Below are 24,740 nucleotides of genomic sequence, written 5' to 3' on the forward strand. Positions count from 1 at the left end.
GCGCCCCGTCAGGAACAAAGCGCGCCACGAGTGGCGGAGACGCGCGGGCGGGTCTCCGCCAATCAGAACACGGGGTGGCGGCGGGGTGCCGGGGTCAGAGCGGGCCTAGGCGGGCGGGGTGGGAGTGTGTGTGTGCGCGCGCGAGCGCGCGGCCGGCCCCGCCGCCGCCACCACCTTCCGCGCTCCCTTCTCCCGCCGCAGGCCATGGGGGCACGGGGCTGAGCTGCTCGGCCGGGGACGTCTTTTGCTACGGTACGTGGGTCGGGGAGAGGAAGAGGCTGCGCCGGGTTGCGGGGGGCGGGATGGCCGCGGCGAGGCCGGCTCAGGTTCCCTCCTGCTCCCCCCGGCCGCGTCCCGGAGCTCCCGCCAGCCGGTCGCTGGAGGGTTTGTGCCTCCGCCGGGCGAGAGGCCCGGGAGCTGAGCCCCGGGGCCTTGTCGCGGCCGGGCGTTCGGCTCCGCTCAGCGTGAGGGCGGCGGTGGGAGCCTGCGGCCGCTCCTTGCCTGGGCCTCGCCGGGGGGGACACGGGGCGGGAGGGGAGAGTGACAGAGGATCTCTGCTTCTGTCAAGCCATGATCGCAAAGCTGCAAGGGGGAGAAAAGAGCCAGTACCTGCCTAACTTCTCTGCTAGGCTCCTAAATTCCAGATAGCTTCTTAAAACTTTTAAAACTTAATTGCTTCTTCGTTAAAACAAATGCCGTGGGTCCTAGGTTTCATAAAATTGGTTGTTGTAGGTGATGGAGGAGGTACGGACTTCAGTTGTCTGCTCAGTTGTGGCTGAGGTGAGAGGGAGAAAGGGCCTGGGAAGGCCTTGAGGGTGGCCTAATGGGACAGGAGGTGGGTTACATTTGGCTCCGTGCTTTTTCAGAAGGTCAGAAGGAAAAAGGCAAAAGGTGATCAGTATGGAGAGTTGTAGGAATGATCTGGTGCTTGGAAAGCAGAACTGGAAGTCAGAGGCTTTGGTTGGCATCAGCTCCACAACTGACTCGATTTTTTAAGTTTTCAGTAAGTTCCTCTGCCAGCTATGAAAAGTAACTAATAATACTTAACAGAGATTTTTTTTTTTTTTTTTAATTTAGAGTTGGCTGTTTTGAAATTACGAATTACCATTTATTGATTGAGCTGTTGTATCTCTCAGTTGATCTCTTTTGGACTTGTGATAGTCAAGAAAAATAGCCTACTGTATAATCATTGCCATGTACTTTTCACGTTAGCACTCCCTTTCCTGAAGGAAGGACCAGTGACTTAGAGATTAACAGCATTATTTCCATGTGAAAATGTCAGAAAGTCTGGTAACCCCAGTGCATGTTTGTGGTTTGTTCTTTGTGATGAGTATGATAAATTTGTGTTGCTGAAAGGCCTACCTTCAGTAAGAAAACAATATGTTTGTACAGTATTTTTTGCTTGGGAAATTATGTTAAAAGAATGTGACCACTTAGAAATTTAATTTGTTCTGTTTTTATGCAGAGGAAAAATGAGAGAACACAAATTAACAGTACATATTTACTCACACTTTTTGTGCCTTAAGAAGGTGTGAGTACCACAACTGTGGTACCTGGCAACACCAGGACCACAGTTAGCATTTAGCAGTTTGAGGCACGTAATCAGTCTTTTGAAAGAAACTAGTTTTTGCACCAAGATGTAGCATTTTCTCTGACTAAACTTATGCACTTGTTGCCTGTTAAATAGTTACTCCTTATTAAACAGCTCTGGAATCTGATACTCTCAAGCTAACACGTGTCTCCTTTGAAATTGATAGGGTGGCTTGGACTCCAACTGGAGCAAGGTGTGACCTGCTTTCTTTTTATTGAGAGGGTACTAGTGAAAAGGGGGAAAAAACACCCCCAAAACTCAGCCTTCAAAACCTTTTTGCCTTTGAAAGAGTATGGCACTAAACTAGTTATTTGAAATATAGATCCAGATTAAAACGTAACGTTCACTGTTCTTGATGCAGTGTTAGTCTTTTGCTGGCTTTTCTGGTTCATTTTTATGTAAAACTTGATTATTGCTAAAGGTACTCTGAAAATATTTTGATTTTACATGTTTTTGTACAGAAGGATGTTTATAGGCTTCTAGGGTGCCTTGTTGTGAGAAAACTGGATTTCTCAGAAATATTTATCAATAGTGCAAAAAGACCAACACAAACATACATACTCCCATAGAGGCTGACTGGTCTAAAATTATATATCAGAAACAAAATATTATTAACCAAACCTACCTGTTCTCTTTGTAGGAAGTTTAGATTTCCAATTTATAAATTTCAAGATCCACATTCCATGAATTCTAGCCCTTGCTTTTTTATACTTTTATGCTTATAACAATCAGTTCCTTTCTGCTTTTGTCTTATCTGTGTTTTAATTGATCGTAAATGTTGTGGTATTAGTAATGTAGATTTTTTTTTTTTTTTCCCCCCAGCAGGTGTTTTATATGCATGGTGCAGAAAAAATGAATTCTACTATGAGTGAGGAGCCTGATGCGCTATCTGTAGTTAACCAGCTTCGAGATCTAGCGGCTGACCCACTGAACAGACGGGCCATTGTTCAGGATCAAGGATGCCTGCCAGGTCTTATTCTGTTTTTGGACCATCCCAACCCTCCAGTTGTTCATTCAGCTTTACTAGTAAGTATTGTGGACATACAAATTTATGTCAGTAGGATATTTTGTAACTTTGTTAATATATCCTTAAACAAGTAAAAATATAAAAAAATAAAAATATATTAAAAAAACCCCTGGTTTTATGTTATGTTCATATTATACGTGTGTTTTTTAAAAACATGTATTTCAAAAATTGTTTAGCAATAATACATTATTCCAGGGAAATTTATGTTTTCTGGAATAGGTTGATTTACTTAGCTGTCTTAGAAAAAAAAACGCAATTCCACTTTTTGTGGGGGGGGAGGTAAGCACCCTTAAATCTCTTTCTTAAGATGAAGTCATGGAGCTTGGTAAAGATACGCAGTGATTCGACATTCATAATAAAAAAAAAAAAAAAAAAAAAAAAGTAGGATAATTTAGATTAGAAACAGCCTCCAGAGATGATATAGTCCAATCCCATGCTCAAATTAAGTGTACTCAGATCGTGGCTCAGAGATACGTCTGCCTGATTCTTGAACACCTTGAAGGATGCAGTTTCCAAAGCCTCTCTGGCACCCCGTTCCAGCATTTGACCACCCACATGGAATTAAAAGCAAACACCCCCACCTATTACTATCTAATATAACAACTTCTAGCTTTTCAGTTACTAAAATTTACATGGCCCTCTTTTTCCACTTTTATGCCATTATTGAATTCTAAACAACGTGAAAGTAAAGAATAGAGAGCTCTGGGTTTTCCGTACAAGTGTACATTATTCTTTATACCATTAAGATCTACCTGTGCCATAATTCTGTATTTTTGATTTGTTTTACTTTCATAGTGGATATTAGTGGACTTGGAATTACTTCAGTGTCTCTGAGGCTCTTCTGGATTCAAGGAATGAGATCCCATAATCCAGGAGGCCGGTGTCCTGCTAATTGGTTTTTAGGTTAGCCTTACTGTAGCATTTGCCAGACTATAATGTTCTTCAGTGGAAGAATTTTGAGGTGATTTTACAGTTCTTGGGAATATGTTGCATTGGTTTCCTTAGGTTGTGCTCTTAAAAGAGGATTGTGTTTCAGTGTCTCACTCTTTTTCTGTCCTTTGCTCCTTTGGGCTGTATGTTCTCACTACCTGCATGAGGTTCGGTAATCAGTCTGTCGCCATGTTACAAAAATTAACTCTACATAAAAAGGACTGGCTTTGTCAGATTGATGAGGGCTAATCCTGTTTGCAGTGTGGTTCCACAGCCCTAGATATTACTCGGGTTGTGCTGTAAGGACATCTCATTGGGTGGGAGTGGGAGACTGCTGTGGTGTTGCATTTAGTGATAACCTACAGTTAGAGTGGATTAAGAATCAGGATTGAGAGGAGACCGTGTTATATCCCAAGACCCTGGCCACAGTCAGAAATGGATCAATTTACTGTGGAAACATGTTTTTGTCTGCTACTGACGCTTTGTGTTCATGAGTTCTTGAACCTCTTAGGTTCTGTAGCTTTTAATATTTTTGCTGATAACTTTATAGTCTTCATTTTTGATATTTTTCCATCCTGAAAGGTTTTGGTTTGGTTTTCTTTTTCTAACCATCCTCTTGGTCAAACAGGCATTTCCATTTGAATGGTAATCATTAAATGTAGTGATTTTTCTGTTAAGTTTGTACCTAATAAAAGGAAGTACCGCACTGACTTTAAATTTCTTATTGTATTATTCTGCGATTCCCACAGCTGAAATTATAAATAATCTGTATGAATCATAATAGTTCCCTTTTTCACTTTTTTGATATGCTGTAGAATCTTTCAGGAAGGTGTTTTCCTTCCCATGTGCAGTTTCAGTTCAGTCCTTTCTTCTATCTGATCAAGAAGTGTTAAATTTTTCTGTAGTTTTCTCTAGTTTTGATTCCAGGAATTCTTTATGATACACTTCAAATGGTAAAAGTTCTGAATGCTTTAAACAACAAAAAATCAGAAGTCACCCAGGAAATACTACTTCCCCCCCCCCCCCTTAAATTTGGACTAAAATTTTTAAAAATAGAACTCTGAAGTTAAGAAACTACATTAACACTTCACTTATGAAAGATCAAAGGTGTCTTTTGTTATTAAGACTGACAACAGTGTGCTTTTATATTCAGTTATGGAGGTTGTCCTGTTGATTATGATGAAATTACTTGTGAGCTTAAAGCTAATGTGTATAAGTGTTTTGCTGACCAGAGGCTGAGCCAAAGTCTGTCATCGTCATCTTCCTTATGCCTCCAGTAGACTGCAGTTTAATAAGCATAAGTGATCTCCCTTCTTTGAAGGTGCAGACCTTTGCAACTCCCATGGGGGAGGAGGGGGGAATACGACTTCATTAGTGAGGTCAGGTCACATAAGTTGTTCTGATAATTTTGTCTTTGGTCTTATTCTCGTGGAAGTTACATTTGTATATAAACAGTACGTAACAGATGGATAAGAGACTGCCTATGTTTTGACTCAAATAATTAGCTGTTAAGAAGATAGGTTTTTCTTTGTCCAACAACATTATATCCTTACTAAATCGCTGGAACAGAGACTAATAAAAAGAGAAACTTTTTCCACCGGTAAGGATACGATTCTTAACATGGAAGTTAGTAGTCCAGAGCTACCACTCAGCTCTTTTCCTGTAGTTGAAAAGTAAGAAAATAAATGCATATACAGCATTTATAAACTGGAATTATTGATACAGATTCACATCAGGAAATAGCAAAAATCACATTTAGAGTTTTTATCATGCCAGACAGCAGCCAGACTGTGTCAAAAAGCAATAAAATGGTCTTGAATTTTACCTTATATGTGCTGAAGTTGATTTAGAAAAAAGCCCAGATAATTAGTTCTCTATCTCTCAAGGTATTAAGGAGCATGTTATTTTTAAAGCAGCTGTTGAGCAGCATAGCTATTACATGACTATATTTAAAGTATTGGTGCACTTCTAAACCTTGCTATCACAAAACCCATTTTATAAACCATTGTATTTGTGTATTGCAGGATTTTGCAAGTGTGGTACTTGTACCTACGTGAATAAAACACTGATTAAAGTACAATGCACAGTACGCTTTTGGAAGTTCCTTCAAAGAAAACTTTAGCACTAACAATAAAGAGATGTTTCATGAAGAGAAGAACTGACATTTTAACTGGAGCGTGTTATGTTAGGAGGATCATGCAAATACACAGTTGCTGACTGGGGTGCAAAGAGTCCACCTTGAAAGTCAAATAAACAAAACCTTGGGCAACAAATAAGTGTAAATTCCCAGTTTAGGTAACACTAACCTAAGTAGCTTGATGCTGCTTGTTTTCTTATTCCTGTATGGAGTGATAAATATTGCAGTCAGTCTTCAGAAGTTTATAAATGTGGTAGAGCTCTTTCTTTGGACAGTAGAAACTTGGTGGTGGTGAGTTTTCTAGTACTGGGGGAGCCCACAGAATTGATGGAAATTATACTAGAAATCTAGTGTATAGAAATGACTCCAGATCTCAGATCATATAAATGTTTGTTGGAAGGGACTTCTCGAAGTCATTCACTTCAGCTTCCCGCTTGAATTGGGACTGTCACCAACACTCAAATCAGGTCAGTTGTAGCTTTGTCTTGATTTTGCGGTCCCACGGGGTCATCTGTTCCAGTGCTGAACTACCTTCATAGTGCAAAAACTTTTTATAATATCTGATCTGAACTTCCCAAGCTACAATTTGTGGCTGTTCCCCCTTGTTACATTATCTGCTGCTGTAGAGGAAAGCTTGGCTTAATCGTTTTTGTAAAGGCTTTTCGAATAGTTGTAGACAGCTGTTAGATTGCTCCTTAGATTCTCTTAGCCAGTATGAACAAACCCAGTCTCTCAACCTTTTCTCATAGATTAGATATTCTATGCTTTCTGCGTATTTATAAGAATAGACCAGGGTTTTTTTATGTTCACAGTAGGTGATAATACTCTTTATCTCCTTACTAGAACTCACATTGTAAATGTTTTGCCGATGTACACTAATAAAAATGAATGATAATGTACCACTGGACATATTGCTGATTTGCTGTGGTCCTCTTTCTTTTAGGCTCTCCGCTATTTGGCAGAGTGCCGTGCCAACAGAGAAAAGATGAAAAGTGAATTGGGTATGATGCTCAGCTTACAGAATGTCATACAAAAGTAAGTTTATGATGGGTTGTTGAATCCAAAGACTGTGTAAACATAACATTCTGATGCAAAATAATACCTTGACTATGAATTTGTATAGCGAATTTTTAATACTGCATTCTTCCTTGTTGAAGTTCTGTGGCTGCAAGCAATTAATGGTTTTCATTTTACAGCATAGCAAAGTAATGAGACCATAGTCTACAAGAACTATTCATTTGAAAGTCATTTGCCAAACAACGGATTTCTAGCCCTCGTTACAGATAACTAATACTGTCTCTTCCCTCTAGGTTCTCTAATAATCCTTCTCATCGTTGCAAAAGGGTGCCTTGCATTAATGCATTTAATGAAATTGCTTGGTATCTGCCACATTATTCTTTGAATCCCACCTTTGGGAAGGGAAATTGTGTATGCAATATATTTGTTTCGGTGTGATTTTGAAGGTATGTATCTGCAGTTGTGTGTTGAGGAAACAGCTTGCCAGCAGAGTAGAGGTTAGTGAGGTTTGTAGTGGTCTCTAATTTCTTTGTAGCATGTGTCCACTGGGTTATGTTTCTTAAAAATTGTGACTGTTGGATTTTAAGATTGCTAACTGTTGAGTGTTGAATACTGGAATATGTGTGGGAATATGCACACTGGAGAAGATACACATGTGCACTTATCAATAGAAATTAATACGATGAATCATTGTTATCATTGTTAGCAAAAAAAAAAACCCCAATCTCCTTCAAACAATAGTTTTTCATAGCAAAAATTAATTTGCCATCAAGTTTGCAAAAGCTGATTATTTTACACACAGTTTGATAGTGCTGTCGTTAACTGGACTTCTTGGATGTGAAGGACTGTTCCATGAGGGAGGAGAAAAGTTGTATTTCTGCACTAAGATGTGTCTCAGATGAATGTTTAAAACAATTACTTATAACAGAAATAAAATTGTATATTATACATTCCAGTGGCAAGCGTTTGAATCATTAATATGTTAGTTGAATCTCTAATGTATCACTTATACCACAACTTACAAGTTTCTTTTAGAAAAAACTCAAGGCTGGACTTTGCTAGTTCCTTCTTCCATAGCCTCTCCATTTTTTGGTGGTGTATCTTTTGTTGTTGTCTTTCTCTGACACTGCTTATTTAGAGGTGTGAACCTGAAGAACCGGAGGGGAAATTCTGGTCTGTTCACAAATCCTGTAAAAGGGATCTAAGAAAGATTAAAACTGTTTAAGTACTTCATTAATTCTGCTGAAACTAACAAGATTATTGGCATAAAATTCAGCATTATGCCTAAATATCATCTTGTTGTTCAAACAGTTATCCAAAACACAAGGATTTAAAACAAATGTCTTAAATAGGATGATAAACTAAATGACAAGAATTCAGAAAAGAACAGTCCTCCATTTTTTTGAATAATGTAACAATTACAACTTTTTGAAATGATAGGTGTTTTTAGTAGGATGTATGGGGAAAAATGGAATTAAGTCTTACAGTATTCCCCTCTTTTAAGGATAGGCATAATTAAGGTAAAATATAAAGAAGTCTCTGCTATTCTTATAACAATAAGAACTGAAATGTTTAGGTAATAACAGAAGCATGTATTTCAGAAGAATTTACTTTTAGTATATATTACACGTCTATTTAGAGCACAGAGACATCATTAGGAAGTTGTTGAAAGGGGAATGGTGGTTCATTATCAGTCTCTGTAGCTTACAAATATTACTTGGGAAACAGTCTTAATTAAAACATTTGTTTAAAGAATTTTATTAAAATCACTTCAGTGGCATTTTTTTCTAAGTTTCAATGTCAAGGACCGAAAGAGTGTGAAGTTCAGAAACATAAAGAAGAGGAGAGGTAAGTCAGTGAAAACTGGAAATCTTGTAGGTGTTCTTTTTTTCTAGAAAGATCTTTGGCAAGAGTAAGAACATACATTTGATTTATATGCTTGTAACATTTGGAAAGTGTGATATCATGAAAATTTAAATACATAGCATCTTCAAACACAAGACTTTGTCATGTGCTTGTCAGGATTTTAGGCTTTAATGTTGACAGGAAATGCTGAAGCTAAGTTTTGTATTGCCTGCAGAAATATGGAGAAAGATGGTAGAAAAGTGCTGAGAAGATAGATGTAGAATTATTTTTTGTCACAACAACCCAATGTTTTGGGGTTGTGTTTTTTTTGTTAGAAAGTCTGGAGGGGAGAAAACAAGGTCTCTATCCTCAGATTTGTTTTAGAAAATGCAGATTCTAGCTTCTCATGTGATTTCAGTTTACTAGAAGTTGTTGTAGTCCTTTGAACTGAAACATTAATAAATGCAGTAATAAATGCTTTGTTCTTCACGGCTTTGTGCTGTGCGTTCCGGTGTACTTTCCAGAATCTGTGTATCTAGCTCATTGCTGTATCTAATCTAAAATCCTTTTATTATTTCCAGAATTGTAATTTGGGGTTTAGATTTCTTTCTGTCGCGATGTGTTGCAAAAATGCAAACAAATCATACAAAGAGGTATGAACTTCTGTCAGTATTCTGCATTTCCAGTTACTGCACAGTTCCTTCAAGTGAGACAGAACCCACCATCTTCTGGACCAGGAGTTGTAGTCACTGGCTTTTTGCTTATGACAGGTTGAGCACATACTGTGGTCTAAATCTTTCCCTTTCGTCAAGGATTTTGTAACTCTCACTGTTCACTTTCATTGGCTTCTCACTTAGCTAAATAATATTCAGTGGCTTTCCCTGTTCAGTATGGAACCATGACAAAATGTATTCTGCCGCTGATAAAGCTGTGTTATGTCTTTTCAAGCAATGAAAGGGAGCTCATGTGCACAGAGGCAAGTTGCAAACTAAATATTTGTCATATTTCAGACTTAAGTTGATGTTCAGCAGCGCAGAACTGACACTGTGCTTAGGGAGTCAAGAGTTTGTTTAGAATTCCAGTTTTCTCGTGCATTCAGTTATGTAAATCCTGAAATTTGAGGACTTTTCTCAACACGTGAGTGTTTCATGAGCCTTGAAAGTCTCTGTATTAGAGAGCTCAAGTTCAGGTGTGGAATTTGACATTGTAAGCTGCCTACTGCTAACCAGTCTAGGTCTTTAAATGGTTGATGCCATCAACTGGAAAATAGTTGGAGTTGGTTTGCTGGTTATGATTTCTTCTAATAGTAAATGGGAGCCTCTGGCACAGGCCAAACCCCTTTTGTTGCAAGTTATATACAACCAATGGAAGAAGAACATAGCACTCGTTTAAGCTCGTTGTCATGAAGGTAAAGTACTGTTTCCTTCCTAAGACTATTGAGGATGAGAGTTGAAATTGAGTGCCACCTGTTCACCCAGTGATAATCAGTAAATTGTACTGCATCGTGGGAAATGGGTAGGAAATACTTGAGACATCCAAATTTAACTGTAGTTCTTCTTTGAGGTACCTTCATGTCTCCTGTCATGATTTATCAGTCCCCTAAGATTATCTGCTCAGCTTTTTGGTGTTTGCTTATAATAAATATAGTTCAGTTATTAAAATATTTTTGCTGCTTAAAATGAATGCTTGGCTGACTCCTTAGTCAATACTACATTTCACCCAAGGCAGAAAGCATAGGTTTTTTCGGTTCACTGTGACAGTGATTTTCAAGATGTATGAACATTAGTTTTTGCTAACAGAAGAGTAACAGATTTTACATGTAGAGACTGGAGCTTATAGACTCTAGAGCAGAAATATGAAATGTCAGCTCTGAAGAGTACAGAACAAAAATTTGAAGGCAGTGAGATATTTATATATTTAGGATTTTTTTTGGATTGAACTTGATTTGGAACATGTATGACTTCCTGAGATACTTCATATGAAAGCCTTTGTATACTTTCGCATTTTCTAGGACATTTGAGAAGATGTTCAAGTTCCATGGAATACTTCAAAACATTTTTCAAACGTAAAAGTTTCTGTTGCCCTGTTCTATACTTGCTGTTTTTTCCCTTAGCAGGGGAGATTTCTTTTTGTTCATCCAAGTATGGTTATTTTTAAGTGAAGCTTGATGCATGTTTCCATGTTAGAAGCTAGGAGTAATAACTGTGTTGGAGAGAAATCAGACCTTTAAAATTTCTACCCGCAGGTTTCCAAAGTTCTCTTTTTCTTTTTTTCGTGGCTGATACTGCTTTATTGCTATCACAAAAATGTTTCACTCCCTTGCCAGCTGAGTACCTCTAAGTGTACGTGTAGAAGTGTTTGCATAAATAGGTAAAAAGTAGAGGAGAAATTGAGGCTCATTGGAGAATGGTGTTTCATTGTATTCCAGCAGTCATCAGCAGTTATTTAATACTGAAAACTGGTTTAGTTGCTGGGTTTATGAATTGTATGGAGGACTTAATGTGTCCGTATGGACTTTATAAAATGTTATTAGCAGCTTCTAGAATTAAAATTAATTAGGATTTATAGCCTACAAGGAAATATACTCATTTGTGTTCAGAGTGAAAGTGACTTTTGATGGACAGTAAAGGTCAAAGTTCATAATTTTTCATAATCTTTATGGATAGCATAATGGTACTGTTTAAATATAACTAACATGTATTTAAAAAAAAAAAAACTGATGAAGAGTCAATATACTAAATAGCTCTTATTATGGAATGGCAAATTACTGCGAGTAAAATTCCAATTACTTAGCTAAAAGAGCTTTTCAAGATAGTCTTTCTTTGCCAGGGTGTCAGATTTAACAAGCTGAACTAAATCCAGTGCATTAATCAGCTCTTCCAATTTATTACTTGCCTAAGAAGATTAGGGCAATTAATATGTGTTTAATTAGAGTCCTTTGCAGCTCTGGTAAAATACATGCAGTCTATTATTGCTGACTTCTTACTCAATTTTATTTTTTTGTAGTCTTAATTACTTATACTTTTTGAGAATTTAATTATTCATTGTAACAAGTGAAGTTCGAATTTTTGATGTCTGACAAAAAAAAGGCAAGTATTTCAGGTAGTATTTGCTGAAATTAAAATCACAGGGATGTAGCATCACAATAGTTTTATCATTTTTGTTGTGTGACGTACTTTTTCTCATTTGTGAGAAAGGAGGAATGATTGGGTGAAGAAGGGGCAAAGGCCATGTATTAATTAGCCAGAAAGCAAACTCCATATTTAAGGGCATAGCTAATGATGAAAGGGATGTTGCCATATCATAACCAGCTTCAAGGTAATACTTTGTGAGAAACTATAGCTAAAAAATTCTGCAAAATTTTTCACATGTAATTCATTTATACGTTTATGTTATTGATTGGAATACTTAAATTCTGATTTACAAAGGAGAAGGAAATAGCTTTTTACAGACTGTAGAGATTTTATTTTTCTATACCTAAATCACTTAATGTTATTTGTGTAAACCCTGGTATATGGAGGTTTTTTTTACACATCAAAATTGAGAAATAGTTGAGATTGGGTAATGGGAAGCATGGTTCTATTGCATGATTATTTTTGAACTCTACCATACTTGTGATTTTGTTGTGGTTTTGGAGAAAAACAAGGTTATCCTATGCCTTAAATATTCCTGTGAGCAGGAGATGCCAAAAACTTTGGTTTTAGGAATTATTCATGAATTGCAGTGTATCATCTGGAACAAGAGTAATACGCATATCTCTCTGTCTATTCCACGTTGACTTTCCTGGCCTTTCCTTTCCTGTTATTTTCCCAAGCCTACTTGTTTTACTCACTTTGTTACGTTTGGTATATCAGAAGGTACATGCTTCTGCAAAACTACACTATTGGTTGCTGGTGCATCTCTTTAGGCTGTGGGGCTCCAGTCTATTCAGTGCTGTAACAATGTGCTTGTTCATAATAGATGGTCACAGCAGGAGGATATCTGCAGGCTGTTTTATTCAGCATTGTTAAGCAAAGTGGCTTAATATCCCCTACCCCTAGTTTCTTTAAGGAATGTTTTTATTGTGTATTTTGTTAATCTTACAAGTTTCACAAATCGATTAGTTTTTGAAGTTATTTTTGAAAAAGCATCCTCTGACAAAAAGACCTCAATGAAGTGTTAGGAAATGTAGGAAACATCAGTGTGTCCTCTTTAAATCTCTCATGTTGGGTGTTCTAAGTGGCTGAATGCTCCTTTTTGTCTGTCAAACAGCTTCCTGGTATTTGGAGGAGATTATATATAGGAAGCAGTGAAGGGGCAGGGGAGAGGATGAGTTCATCCTCTAGGTCAGCTACCTAGGTCAGCGAGGTATGTAGTCAGTAAAAGTTCTTGCTCTTTTTGCTTGGGGATCATGGCAAACTAACAAGAGTTCAGACTTCCTCCCAGTTCAGCAGCTGTTTTTAAAATGTTTCAAGACCTTTTTTTGTATTCCTTTAGTATATTTAGCGTTACAGATATGTGGGTGCAGGGAAAAATGGTAACAATAAATAAAACATGCAAAACATTATGTAATGAAATGGTGTAAAATCCTAGTTTTACGGTATTAGTGTTAACCTGGACTTTAGTCATGTTGTAGTGGGCTTTCTGGGAGAATTTCATGGGTTTTGTGAAGTAAGAAAATAAAGTGTAAAGGCTTGGAAAGATGGATGTTGTTTGTAAGATTAGTCCAAGACTTTACTGCCAACAGTTAAAATATAACTAGTAATTTACATGTTGAAATATTATTGTGGGCTTATATTTTGCAGGGGTTAATAGAAATTAGCAGTCATATAAATAGCTGTTCTAAAGGTTTATTATGAGAGGTGCAATTTAGGATGAGCTTACTGTTTTTGTTTGTGTGTGTAGAATTGGTCACTGAGAAAAATATGAAAGCATGACCAGATGGAAAAGTCTGTGCCCTATAAGATGGACTCGATGTTCTCTCAGTGTACTTTTGATGTTCTGTTTTAGTCTTTATCTTGGGACCTCTCTGTAGTGGCAAAGATATTACAAAGTCATCGTTTCTTCTTGCATGGAATTTTCTTGCTTAGTGATCTCTATAGGATCAGTATTGTTTCTGTACTCAGCAGTTTAGGTGATTGTGAACATCTAGATTTGGCTTTTGGGTGTATTATTTCATTTTGGGTTTTTTGTTTTACTTTGTTTTTTTGTGGTTTTTTTTTTTTTGTTGTTTTTTTGTTTGTTTGTTTGTTTGTTTTTTCATTGTCATGTGTGTGTAATTTTCTATTACAATGCTTTTAACCGCAGTCAGGAATACAGTTTGATTTCACTTTTTGCTCTCCAAGCTACTACTTTTACCTTATAACATTCCATGTGGTATCTGGCATTTGTATCAGGGCTGTTGGCTTTGCATCATCTGATTTCTGTCTCAATTTAACTCAGGTACGATACATCCATACACTTTTTAGTTCAATAGACTAGCTTTTAGTATACTCAGTTCAGTACATTTGCACACTCAATGAAAGAGCACACCAGCTACTTTTGTTACTTGTTTCTGTGCAGCACTTGCAGTTAATGCACAGCTTTTTTTTTTTAATGCTGAAATACATTTCAACAGTTTCTCTTGTCCCTTTTCTTTGTTATAAATATTTCATTTTCTTGGTACTTAGTGAATTCCAAGGTAGCTAATTGATGAATAGTGAGGTAACAAAGTAATCATTAATGTGGTGTTTTTAATGGGTCATTTATGTAATGTAAGATTTAGAGACTACCTATAAGTTCTTCAAAATCATGGCCTTCAGCTAGTTTAAAATGCCTGGCTTAAGAATATGATAACAAGTAGTGCAAATTTCCTACCCTGTTACCTAACCACAGAAGTGCCTAAGTTCTACAGTGGTGATTTATGTACAATATCTGAACAGCCACATTACCAAATCATAGGTTCCTGTCCTGGGTTGAGTGAGTGGTGGGGTGTTTTTTTGGTGGCAGGGGAGGGGGCTATAGGAGCAGCCCCCTGTGAGAAGCTTCTCGAAGCTCCCCCAGCTCCAAGTCAGCTCCACTTCTGTTTGGAAACTGAGCCAATCAGTTGCGCCTCTGCTATAATGTACTTAAGAAGGGACGCGGTGAGAAGGAGTTGGACTTGGGAGGAGGAGTTGCTGCAGTTGCGTGAACACCAAGGTCAGTGGAGGAATGGAGGAAGAAAGGAGGGGGGAGGTGTGCCAGAGCAGAGACCCCCCTGTATCCTGTGGTGAGACGGCAGGGCGGCCCCCCCTGCCACCCATGGAGATCTACGGTGGAGCAGACATTGATTTATGGCCTGTGGCTTCTGTCTGGATGATCAAGGTTCTGTGCCCGAAGAAGGCCAGGGTCTGGTGGGAAAAGGCAGCCCCGCTGCTGTAATTCAGCGCTGGGAGGATTGCAGCATGCGGGGGAGTCCCACGCCGGAGCAGCTCGGGAAGGGCTGCAGCCGTGGGAGGGAATCCAGTCGGAGGAAGTTAGTGACCCATGACGGAGCAGTGTGGGGAACGCTGCGGCCCGTGGGAGGGACTCACATTGGAGAAAGTTTGTGGAGGACTGTCTCCTGTGAGAGGGGGACCACGATGGAGCAGGAGGAACAAGTTTTGGACACTCCCCTCACCGAACATGAAGGAAGTGGCAGCGCTGACTGCACCCCCCATTCCCTGCCCCTGCGTCACTGGGGGAGGAGGTAGAGATATCAGGAGCAGAACTGAGCCCGGAAAGAAGGGAGGGGTGGGGGGAAGGTGTTCTCAAGGTATGGCAATGCTTCTCACTGTCCTACTCTGTTATGTGTTGTTAGTGTCTGTAATAAATGTATATTCTTTTTTTCTTCCCCTAACGAGTCTGCCTTTTGCTCGTAATCATAAAGGGGAATTTTTCCCCATCCCAGTCCTATCTCAAACTCCAAGCCTGGCTTTCTGTCCCATCCTACTGCCAGAAGAGAAGGGAGAGAGAGTGGCTGAGTGGTGGTTGGCTGCCGGCCAGGCCCAAACCACGACATTTCCTAAACCTGGAAAAGAATTTTCAGTACCTGTTACTGAGTGCATATTCTGGTGTTGCTTTTTTTGGCAGAGGGCCACAATCATAATTGCTTTGAGTGCTTTGTATTTAAATGTGAAGAAATCAGTAGGGAAGTTAGCAAATTACCTAATAGCTTTTCATTATAGGTAAGAAATGTGTGATGAGTAGTGCAGAATGAAAAAAAGAGAACTTTGAAACACTGAACAAAAGTGTGTGTAGTATAAAATAACTTTAGCAAATATACATATATTTGAAAGCCTTTTGTGCTCAATGTCTTAGTTTCTTCTTTGTTTAGAAACTGGTTGGAGCAGGGAGTTAAATATTTTAGAAAGCAGAATAATCTTAATGTGTTTTTACTTCCTATTTTTCCTGCAGACTTTGTATTAAAACAAATATGGAACTCTGAGAAACAAAGATTATAAAAAATGAAATGGTTTACAGAGTGTGGCACAATGTTCTGGTATGTTAAAAAGCATAGAATCTGAAGTGGCACTTAACTAATTGCTGACTGTGGTAGGAAAAAAAAATTACTAACATGTTGAACTCAGTGCTTCAAGACCTGTCTGACATGGTGTGCCAAAAGGAAACTGTTTTCTCTCTTTGTGGAAGGGTTTAGTACTGAGGTGGGAGGGAAGAGATTTAAGTGGATTGGCAGAGGAGTCAGGAATAGTTTGTGGCAGCACAGGATGCCTTTAACACTCAGTAAACCTTGTCATCAGCTGGTGTCAAGCATTTTAGGAATACAGTGACCTTCACTGGTTACTACTGAGTTTACAAGAAAAAGTGCTGAGGTAGGTTCTTTGATATGCTGACTTCTTCTGACAGCTTACTAAATAAAGAGCAAAGAAGGCTTAAGATACTTTGAAATAAAAGTAGCAAGTTGTGTTGTGAAGTATTTAATACTTAGCGCAGGTGTGGATTGACAGTATTGTAGGCTGGAGCCATTTATGTATGAAAAGGGAGTTGATAGTTACTTAGCAGTGTGAGGTTTCTCATCTTTCCTTGCCAGTATCCTGTGTCTGCTTTTGGGTTACAGTAAGCTTGTGCACAGGTGATGCTTGCCCCTGGTTTCTGACCTTTGTGCTAAGCATCCCCCAAAAATCATGTATTTTTTTCTCTCAACCATATGTGTCTGGATTACCCTTTTTTCTTTTTTTTTTTTTCTTTTTTTTTTTTTCCTGAATGCTGCTCAAGCAAGAAACATAGTAAGGTGCTGGTGAATGATTAGAACTTAGTTTCACATGGGTATTACAGACAATAAGTGCCACAAAGGGACATATCTCAAAACAGGTTAATGATGAAACAGTCTTTATTATTAGTTTCTAAATGGTGCTGTTATTTCAGAAGAAAGTGAATTTTACAGTGGAACAGCTAATGCAAAGTGAATATGTTATTATGAATTAGATGTACTTCTATTCAGGAATGTGTTTTTATACTATATCGTTTTGTAGTGCATGGTACAATATCTTTTTCTGCAAGATCTCCACTGAATTTTGGAGATAGGAAGTCCTATGTAATAACTTGGAACAAATTAAAATTGTTAGCGCATTCTCTAATTACATCATCAAGTTCATGCAAAATTTTTTTTTAAAAACCTTGGTGCATGCTTCAACCAATTTTGCATGACTTCTATCCTTCTGGCTAGCAGTGAGGCTGCTAGTACTGGCTTGTTTGAAAAAAAAAATAAAAATTAATTGCAAAGAAGTAGTTCAAGAATATGCAAACAAGATGTTTAAATCGTTGCTTTAAGTTACCTACTTCAAGTCTCTGCTGAATAGATTTGCTCTGGTACAGGTTGGTGCTGTAGCTTAATTCTTATTATTCACACATGGTTTGTTTAGGGAAGCCTTTATCTGTAAATTCACAAACTTTTTTTTTTTTTTTTTTTTTTTTAACTTTCTCCATTAGATTTGAGAGAAATAATCAGATTTGAGAAGCTCCCTTCTCAAAATTAAAATAGACTGGGGGTTTTCCCTTAAGACATGAAAGGATTTTCCAGATAATTATATACTGTTATCACATATTATTATATGATATACTTAATGCTACTAGCATGCTGATAATACAAGAACTGGTATTTGGCTTCCTTCAAGATGTTCCTAAAATGCTTCAGCTCAGAGCCTAATTCCAGCACTACCCATGCTTCTTCCTGGTCGCTGCATTATTATTATGGGGAAGGATTGCTTTTTGATGCTAGTATTTGATATCTTTCACCAAAAAGGACCAGAGAGAATTGTTACCCTTAGGATTTTTTTTTTTTTTTAACCCCAATGCAATTTGTTGAAGCCATATAATAAACATGATTTCTGCCATATAAATCCACTAAATGATTACTGTTCATTAGCAGGCAAGATGTTGGAACTAGCTACTGTGAAATTCAACATGGAGCTTGTCTGTTACGCAGACTCTTGTCTAGCAAATGCTACTCTGAAGCCTTTTGAGTTTAGTTGAGTAACAGGCCTTGATTTTTATTTTTTTTTTTTTTGAGATGGAGAATATGTCCATATGGTAGATACCAAGCTGTGGAAGATCAAAAGTTGGTCTTCCATTTAGCATATAAATAGCAAGAGTTAAACAAAATTAGATGAATAGCTGGGTTAAACATATGGCATATGTTCAAATCTGTTATCCCATTCTTGAAAGTTTGTTCTCTTCTTGTGATCGGAGGACAATAGAAAGAATCAGGGAAATATTCTAAGCATGGGTAATTATTCAGTTTGCTAAATGTTTACAGTTATATCACATAACTGATTTTACAGAAGTTAATGAGATTGTACTGTGATTTTACCCAGGTTTATTACTTGATATTTAAGCTTTTTTTTTTTTTTTTTAGCAGTCTTCAGAACAGCCCAGCATATATGTGAGGTTTCTTTAAAAGTCCAGGGACAGTAGGCATATGACTTAAATTGAGCTGGAAGTGGCACTGAGCAATCCAATTCTCACTCCAGATTTCAGTGAGGTATCTCTTGTTTAGTGCAGAATCAACTTCAGGGCATCAGGTTTCCTTGTTCCATTCCAAACTTTTCTAAGTTTAGTTTCTCCTGGTCAAATTGGCACAACTAGTAATGTGAGTAGGGTCTGGAAGACTTGCCAAGTGGCAGGCATCTTGCAGGTCTAGGAAGCATTTTCTAGGAAAGTCTGTCTGACCTTGCCTTGTGTCCACGGTGTGACAGCCTTGGAGTAAATAACTAAAGGTGGCGCGTAGCTAGCACGCGGTTGATAGCATTGGAGTGCAGGCATGTAGCACAACTGCACTCTGGCTCTACGTAGGTTCATTGAGCAATCCGGCTGCTTGGTTTTGGATTTGGAGATTCGTAGTACTGGAGCTCATTGTGTCACTTCAAACTTGCACAGTCCTACAGGTTCTCTTGTTTATCCTGTTCTATGCCTATGAGTTATTTTCCCTATTGTTAACCCACTGCTATGCTTGATATCTTGTTGTTGGCCATTCTTGACTTCTTTCTTTTAGGAAAGCATGTGGTAATCCTTTTTGTCAGCAGCTGTATAATGTTACCAGGTCTTTACTGGGTGTTTTGGGGCTAGAGAGAACTGAGGTGTACTGTAAGGGGTAGTGTGGTAATAGTGGTATACTAGGACTGCGAGAAATGATGCACTGAAGTAAGGCTTTTTCAAGTTGTTTTCAAATGACTTGCCCGTTGCCTGGAATGAGTCAGGAGAGCAGCCATATGCTTGTGAGCCCACCATATCATGGGATGCACTAAAAGCTCACAAGAAAGAGCAGCATTCTTGGAGATAAGAAAGAATCTTGCCCTGGCACTGGAGCAGAACAGCCAGAAAAACAGCCAGATCAGATAACTGTCTTGAAACAGATTGCTTTTTCTCTAATACCATGCTCTTTCTTTAGGCTTGTCATTCATGCTCAAAGTTTTCATCAAAACCATGTCAATCACTGTGTCTCACTTCTAAGATCAAGGATTAGTGATTTCCCACTCTCCCCCCTTACAGAATGTAGCAATTTTTTGCAGCTTACTGCTCCCTTTAGTCAGTGCTAGAGACAATTTCTGTCTTTAAATATAGGAAGAATGGTCTCTGAAAGAAACTGGTCACCTGGAAACAAAGATATCAATGGTCTTAAGGCTTAGTTTATATGAATATCAATTTGTTAGTCACTTTTTAACCATAATTAAATCAATTTATAAATCTCTACTAAGTATATGCTTTAAGGTTTCTAATATAGGTGTGTTTACCCAACAATGTATTTAGACAGAATTCATGCCATTCCATTAAATTCTTAATTGCACTTTTTGTGTCATATAGGTTACTACGTTTATTGCAGTGAGTGAAGTTCATTACTGAAATAAAATGATGGTTTAAAATATCACTACTTAGGATCCTAGAGGAAAATATTAGTTCTGCCTTACAGGGGCAGTACTTGCATGTATGAAAAGGATTGGGATCAGGTGAAGGTATCTACTTCCATGTCATTATAAGTTTTCTCAAAATTTTTTGAAAGGTCCACTGGGATCATTCTAGGAATGGAGTGTCTCATAAAGAAGAAATGATGCATTCAGTCCTTTGTTACATTCCCTGACTTGCTTAAGATTTTTCTGTGATAAGACTGTAAGTTAAATCTGAGAGGTTTTTTTACTTCTAATTTATGAGTAGGTTATTTAGTATGGGATTCAGACGAGGTGTTGGCAAATATCTGAGCCTTAACTTGGATAATGAAGATAAGACTCTTCGATAAGAACTTTTATTCTTCAAACTCTTCATATTTGTTAGACTTGAATTGTGTGGTAGATTTTATTTTTATTTTTTTAAAGATCTGTGATTTAAGGTACTATTTTTTCATTAGTATGTAAACTCCTTGAGATGTCAATACAGGAAGTTTTACCTGAACTGACTTCAAAAGGTTGAGATCTATTTTCTTAATTTTGTGAGGTGAGTTAATCTTTCCTTCACCTCTGCTAGCTTTCTTTGCTTTTACAGACCTGCTCTTAATACTGATTTTTCTGTGTGTTAGTTTCCCAAGTACTCATGAGTAAGAGCATAGTAGTGAGCCATACAATACATGTCTACCTTCTCTGATTGGCTGTAACACAGCCTTTCTCCATGAACTGTAAGGCCCCCTCCCTTATGGGGCCATGTGGACCGAAAATATATATATAGTACAGACACTTAGTATGTGAAAGTGTCTATTACGTGTGTATAGGTGGTGTACAGCAAACATATTGTCCTTCCATATCATTTTCCTTGCTTGCCTCTTAACAGGGTTTCAGGGAGTGGGTGGTTCTACCATAGAGTCAGTTTACCTCTAGTTCCCCTCTTCTCACAGAGGTTTCTCAGCCTTGTGCAGGCAATGAGCTGTGGCTCTTCTCCATGTATCCTGAGGTGTAAGTGAAGCCCCCTTCTAAAGCTAGAAGTTGAGAATGGTCTGTCTGTCTTTGGATCTCTTCTTTCTGAGCAACCCTGGGGAAAAAGGTCCATTGGTACAAGGCTGAAATTGATCCCTGGGTCACAAGTTGAGTACTCTTGAACAACATCAGATTTGGTTAAGAGAGTAAAAATGTAAACTTCTCATTGACATTTTGCATCTATGTTGTGAAATTACCTGATAGTAAAATACTTATTTTGTATTCCCGTGTAATCTCATTTTTGGCACTACACTAAATATACTGAATACAGTCAGTGTTATGTAAAATTACAAAAACGTGCCATAGATAGAGGGAGAAAACTTGGAGCAGTGTTTTCTTAAAATCAGTGTCATGTTTGAAGCAGTAAAATACTGGATTTTTAAGTTTTGTATTAAAATTTTAAACTGTTATTATAAGGTGTAATAAGCTCAATAACTTTGCTGACTCTGAGGGTGGCTAGTAGGATCATGCTATAAGCTAAGGTGAAAGCATTTGAAATACCAATTGGCAAATTGTTTAATGACTTTGAGAATGAAGCCTCCCTTCTTCCATCTAGCCTTGCCTTTAGTTCATGATGCCTTAAGATAAAACAATTTAGGATTCAGCAGTGAACCGTAAGTCTAAATATGGGAGCAGGAAATTTCTGAAATCAAAATAAAATTACACAGCTGCTTATATTTCAGTCTTCTAATTATCAGGTGTATTAGAGTTATGTAAGCTGTCACGCAAAACTCTTTGGAAAACAATACATAAGGAAAACAGTTGACAGGAAAATAAAATACATTTTTGCTTTACTTGCATAAAAGCCTAACTTCTAAAATCTTAATCTGAAAAAATGGATATCCACAAGTAGGTAAAAATGGATACTTCCATGTACATTGCCGTTTTTGAATTTACATAACGACTTCTCAATTTCTGATATGTGTTCACAGACTTACAGAATGGTTGAGGTTGGACAGGACCTCTGGAGCTCATCTGTCCACCTCCTCTGCTCAGGCAGGGCCACCTAGACCACACTGCCCAGGACTGTGTCCGGATGGTTTTGAATATCTCCAAGGATGGAGACTCCTAAACCTCTCAGGGCAGCCAGTGCTTGGTCACCTCACAATGAAAAAGTGTTTCCTGATGTTCAGAGGGAACCTCCTGTGCTTCAGTGTGTGCCCGTTGCCTCTGGTCCTGGCACTGGGCACCACTGGAAGGAGCCTGGCTGTGACTTCTTTGCACCTCCCTTCAGGTATTTATGTACATTGATGAGATCCCCTGAGCCTTTTCATCTCCAGGCTGAACAGTCCCAGCTCTCTCAGTCCTTCCTCACCAGCCCCTTAATCATCTTCCCGACTCTTTGTTGGACTCTCCAGCATGCCCACCTCTCTTGTGTACCGGGCAGTTAAGACTTGGACACAGGACTCAAGGTGTTGCCTCAGTAGTGCTGAGCAGAGGGGCAGGATCGCCCCCCTCAACCTGCTGGCAGCGCTCCTCCCAGTGCAGCCCAGGGCACCGTTCACCTTCCCTGCCGCAGGGGCACGGTGCTGGCTCATGGTCAGCCTGGTGTCCCCCGGCAGCCCCAAGTCCTTTTCTGCCAAGCTGCTTCCTGCTGGTCAGCCCCCAGCCTGGGCTGGTGCCTCCTCCCCGGGGCAGGGCTCTGCTCTTCCCCTTGTTGAACTTCGTGAGGTTCCTGTCAGCCCGTTTTTCCAGCCTGCCGAAGTCCCTCTGGGTGGCAGCACAACCCTCTGGCATATCAGCTACTCCTTCCTGTTTTGTGTCATCTGCAGACTTGCTGAGGGTCCGCTCTGCCTCATAATCCAGATTGTTAATGAAGGTGCTGAGCAGGATTGAACCCAGCATTGACCCATGCAGTACACTGCTAGATACTGGCCCCCAGCTAGATTTTTATGGCCCTGATAACCACCTTCTGAGGCCTGGCCATCAAGCCAGTTTTCAGTCCACCTCACTATCTGCTCACCCAGCCCATACTTCATCAGCTTCTCTGAGGATTGTATAGGAGACTGTGTCAAAAGACAGTATCTACTGCTCTCCCCTCATCTACGAAGCCGGTCATTTAATTGTAGAAGGCTGTTGGGGTGGTCAGGCATGACTTCTCTCTGTGAATCCATGCTCGCTCTTCCTGGTCACCTTCTTGTCCTTCATGTGCCCGGAGGAAATGGTTTCCAGATTTGTTCCGTCGCATGCCCAGGGGTTGGGGTGATTGTTCAAAGATTATCAAAAGCTTTGAAATGTCATGAATGGGTAATTAACTTTGTCATCTTATTGTGGGTAGTGGACAAACTGAGCAAGTACAACCAAAAGCAGCATCACTGTGGAAATGAGACTTTTGGAATTAAATGACACAAATCTCCTTTTGATAGAATCTGGGCTGTAATTGTATCTCTGGCAAAGAAAGATACCCTCTTTAATTTGAAAACCTCCTGTCTCTAGGTTATAAACTCAGTAGAAACACAAATGAAATGCTGTTATAGTATGTTTGATATCTGTTTGGCTAATGGTGTCTAGAGCACAATGTATGCCACTAAGGAAATGCATGTAATAGTTTCTGTGCTTGCATCTGTCTCCTCTGATAGAGGAGTGTGTATGTCATGTACACATGTGTATGTACATATATGTTTATTTTAAATATATATGTAAAATATTACAGCTTTTAAAAGGATAAGGGGGTCTTTTACACACATATACACACAGATATAAGCACCCCCCCATATATATATTTATAAATGTGTTTATATCTTGTCTTTTTCCAAAAGGGGAGAATCTACTATATTAGTCTTTCTCAGCCTTTGTGCTTTAGAAAAAGCAAGAAACACGTTACCTTTACATCAGATGCAGCTATGCAAGGAAGATTGTCAAGGCCCTTTTATTATCATTTATGATTTTGTGTGTGTATTTAAGTTACATGCTGGTTGTATAGCCATAATACTATATGCTGCTCACATGTTCTTGCCAAGCATGCACACTCAACCCACATCACATACATCTGTGGAGTTGTAGCTAGTCATTTTTGTGTCCTTTAAGTCCTTTAAAAAATGTCTTGTTATGCCGATAAAACCTCTGCAGCACTTGGACCATGTTTACAAAGTTATTTTTAATTGTGAAGAAAATGAGAACTATTTCTTGTATCCTCTTCTGTCAGATACAGCACATGTCACTTGGATTCTGTGTTCATACCAGTTATACAGCCAGCCTTGGGTGAACATAATGGAAGGACAGGCAGCAATCTAGGATGACAGGAATTCAAGACGACAGTGAAAATTAAAGGTTTGGGTTCTGACAGGCATCTTCTGAATCTTGAAGTAATGTAAGATGTTACCGTCTCTTTCAGAGATGGTAACCAGCTCTTACCAACTGTTACTCTGCTCTAACTAGAGACTACCATTTCCCTAGCAGGGTAGCAGAACTCTAGTCACAGAATTGTAGAACAGCCTAGGTTGGAAGGGACCTCAAAAGTTCATCTGGTTCAGCCTTTCCTGAGAAAGGGTACCTGAATAAAACTATCTAGTGCCCTGTCCTGTTGCATCTTGAAAACCTCCAGCGATGGGGAATCTGCCACGTCCCTGGGGAGGTGGTTCAGTGATTGATTGTTCTCAAACCATCTATTAACTGCATAGAAACTTTATAGTATGTACCTGCACCTTCAGTGGTGATTAAAACACTGTACTATAGTGCGAATGGGGGGAGGTGGAAGGATGAGCAAGAGTTCCCTTCTGCTGTTGTGATGGTGGCAGGAGGCTGGGTTGGAAAGCTGTGAGCAGTGGTATCTTAAACTGATGACATGGAGGTGCTGGAAGA

The 24,740-nt window shown here is 38.9% G+C and overlaps 1 protein-coding gene across 2 annotated transcripts in view; it reads left to right on the top strand.

Annotated features, from left to right (window-relative positions):
* Positions 1-82: 82 nt before the first annotated feature.
* The window catches only part of ARMC1 (armadillo repeat containing 1), a 34,255-nt gene continuing 9,597 nt past the window's right edge, over positions 83-24,740 (top strand). The window contains exons 1-3 of one of the 2 annotated variants that reach the window (XM_032996184.2): positions 83-252; positions 2,414-2,617; positions 6,629-6,720. In XM_032996184.2, coding sequence (XP_032852075.1) covers positions 2,426-2,617; positions 6,629-6,720 — 284 coding nt within the window. In that variant the 5' untranslated portion in view covers positions 83-252; positions 2,414-2,425. The remainder of the gene's footprint in view (positions 253-2,413; positions 2,618-6,628; positions 6,721-24,740) is intronic. The other variant, XM_032996183.2, reaches the window with a different exon arrangement.

Source organism: Tyto alba, unplaced genomic scaffold (genome assembly GCF_018691265.1).
Source record: "Tyto alba isolate M040663 unplaced genomic scaffold, T.alba_DEE_v4.0 Super-Scaffold_9, whole genome shotgun sequence".
Taxonomy (NCBI): Eukaryota; Metazoa; Chordata; class Aves; order Strigiformes; family Tytonidae; genus Tyto; species Tyto alba.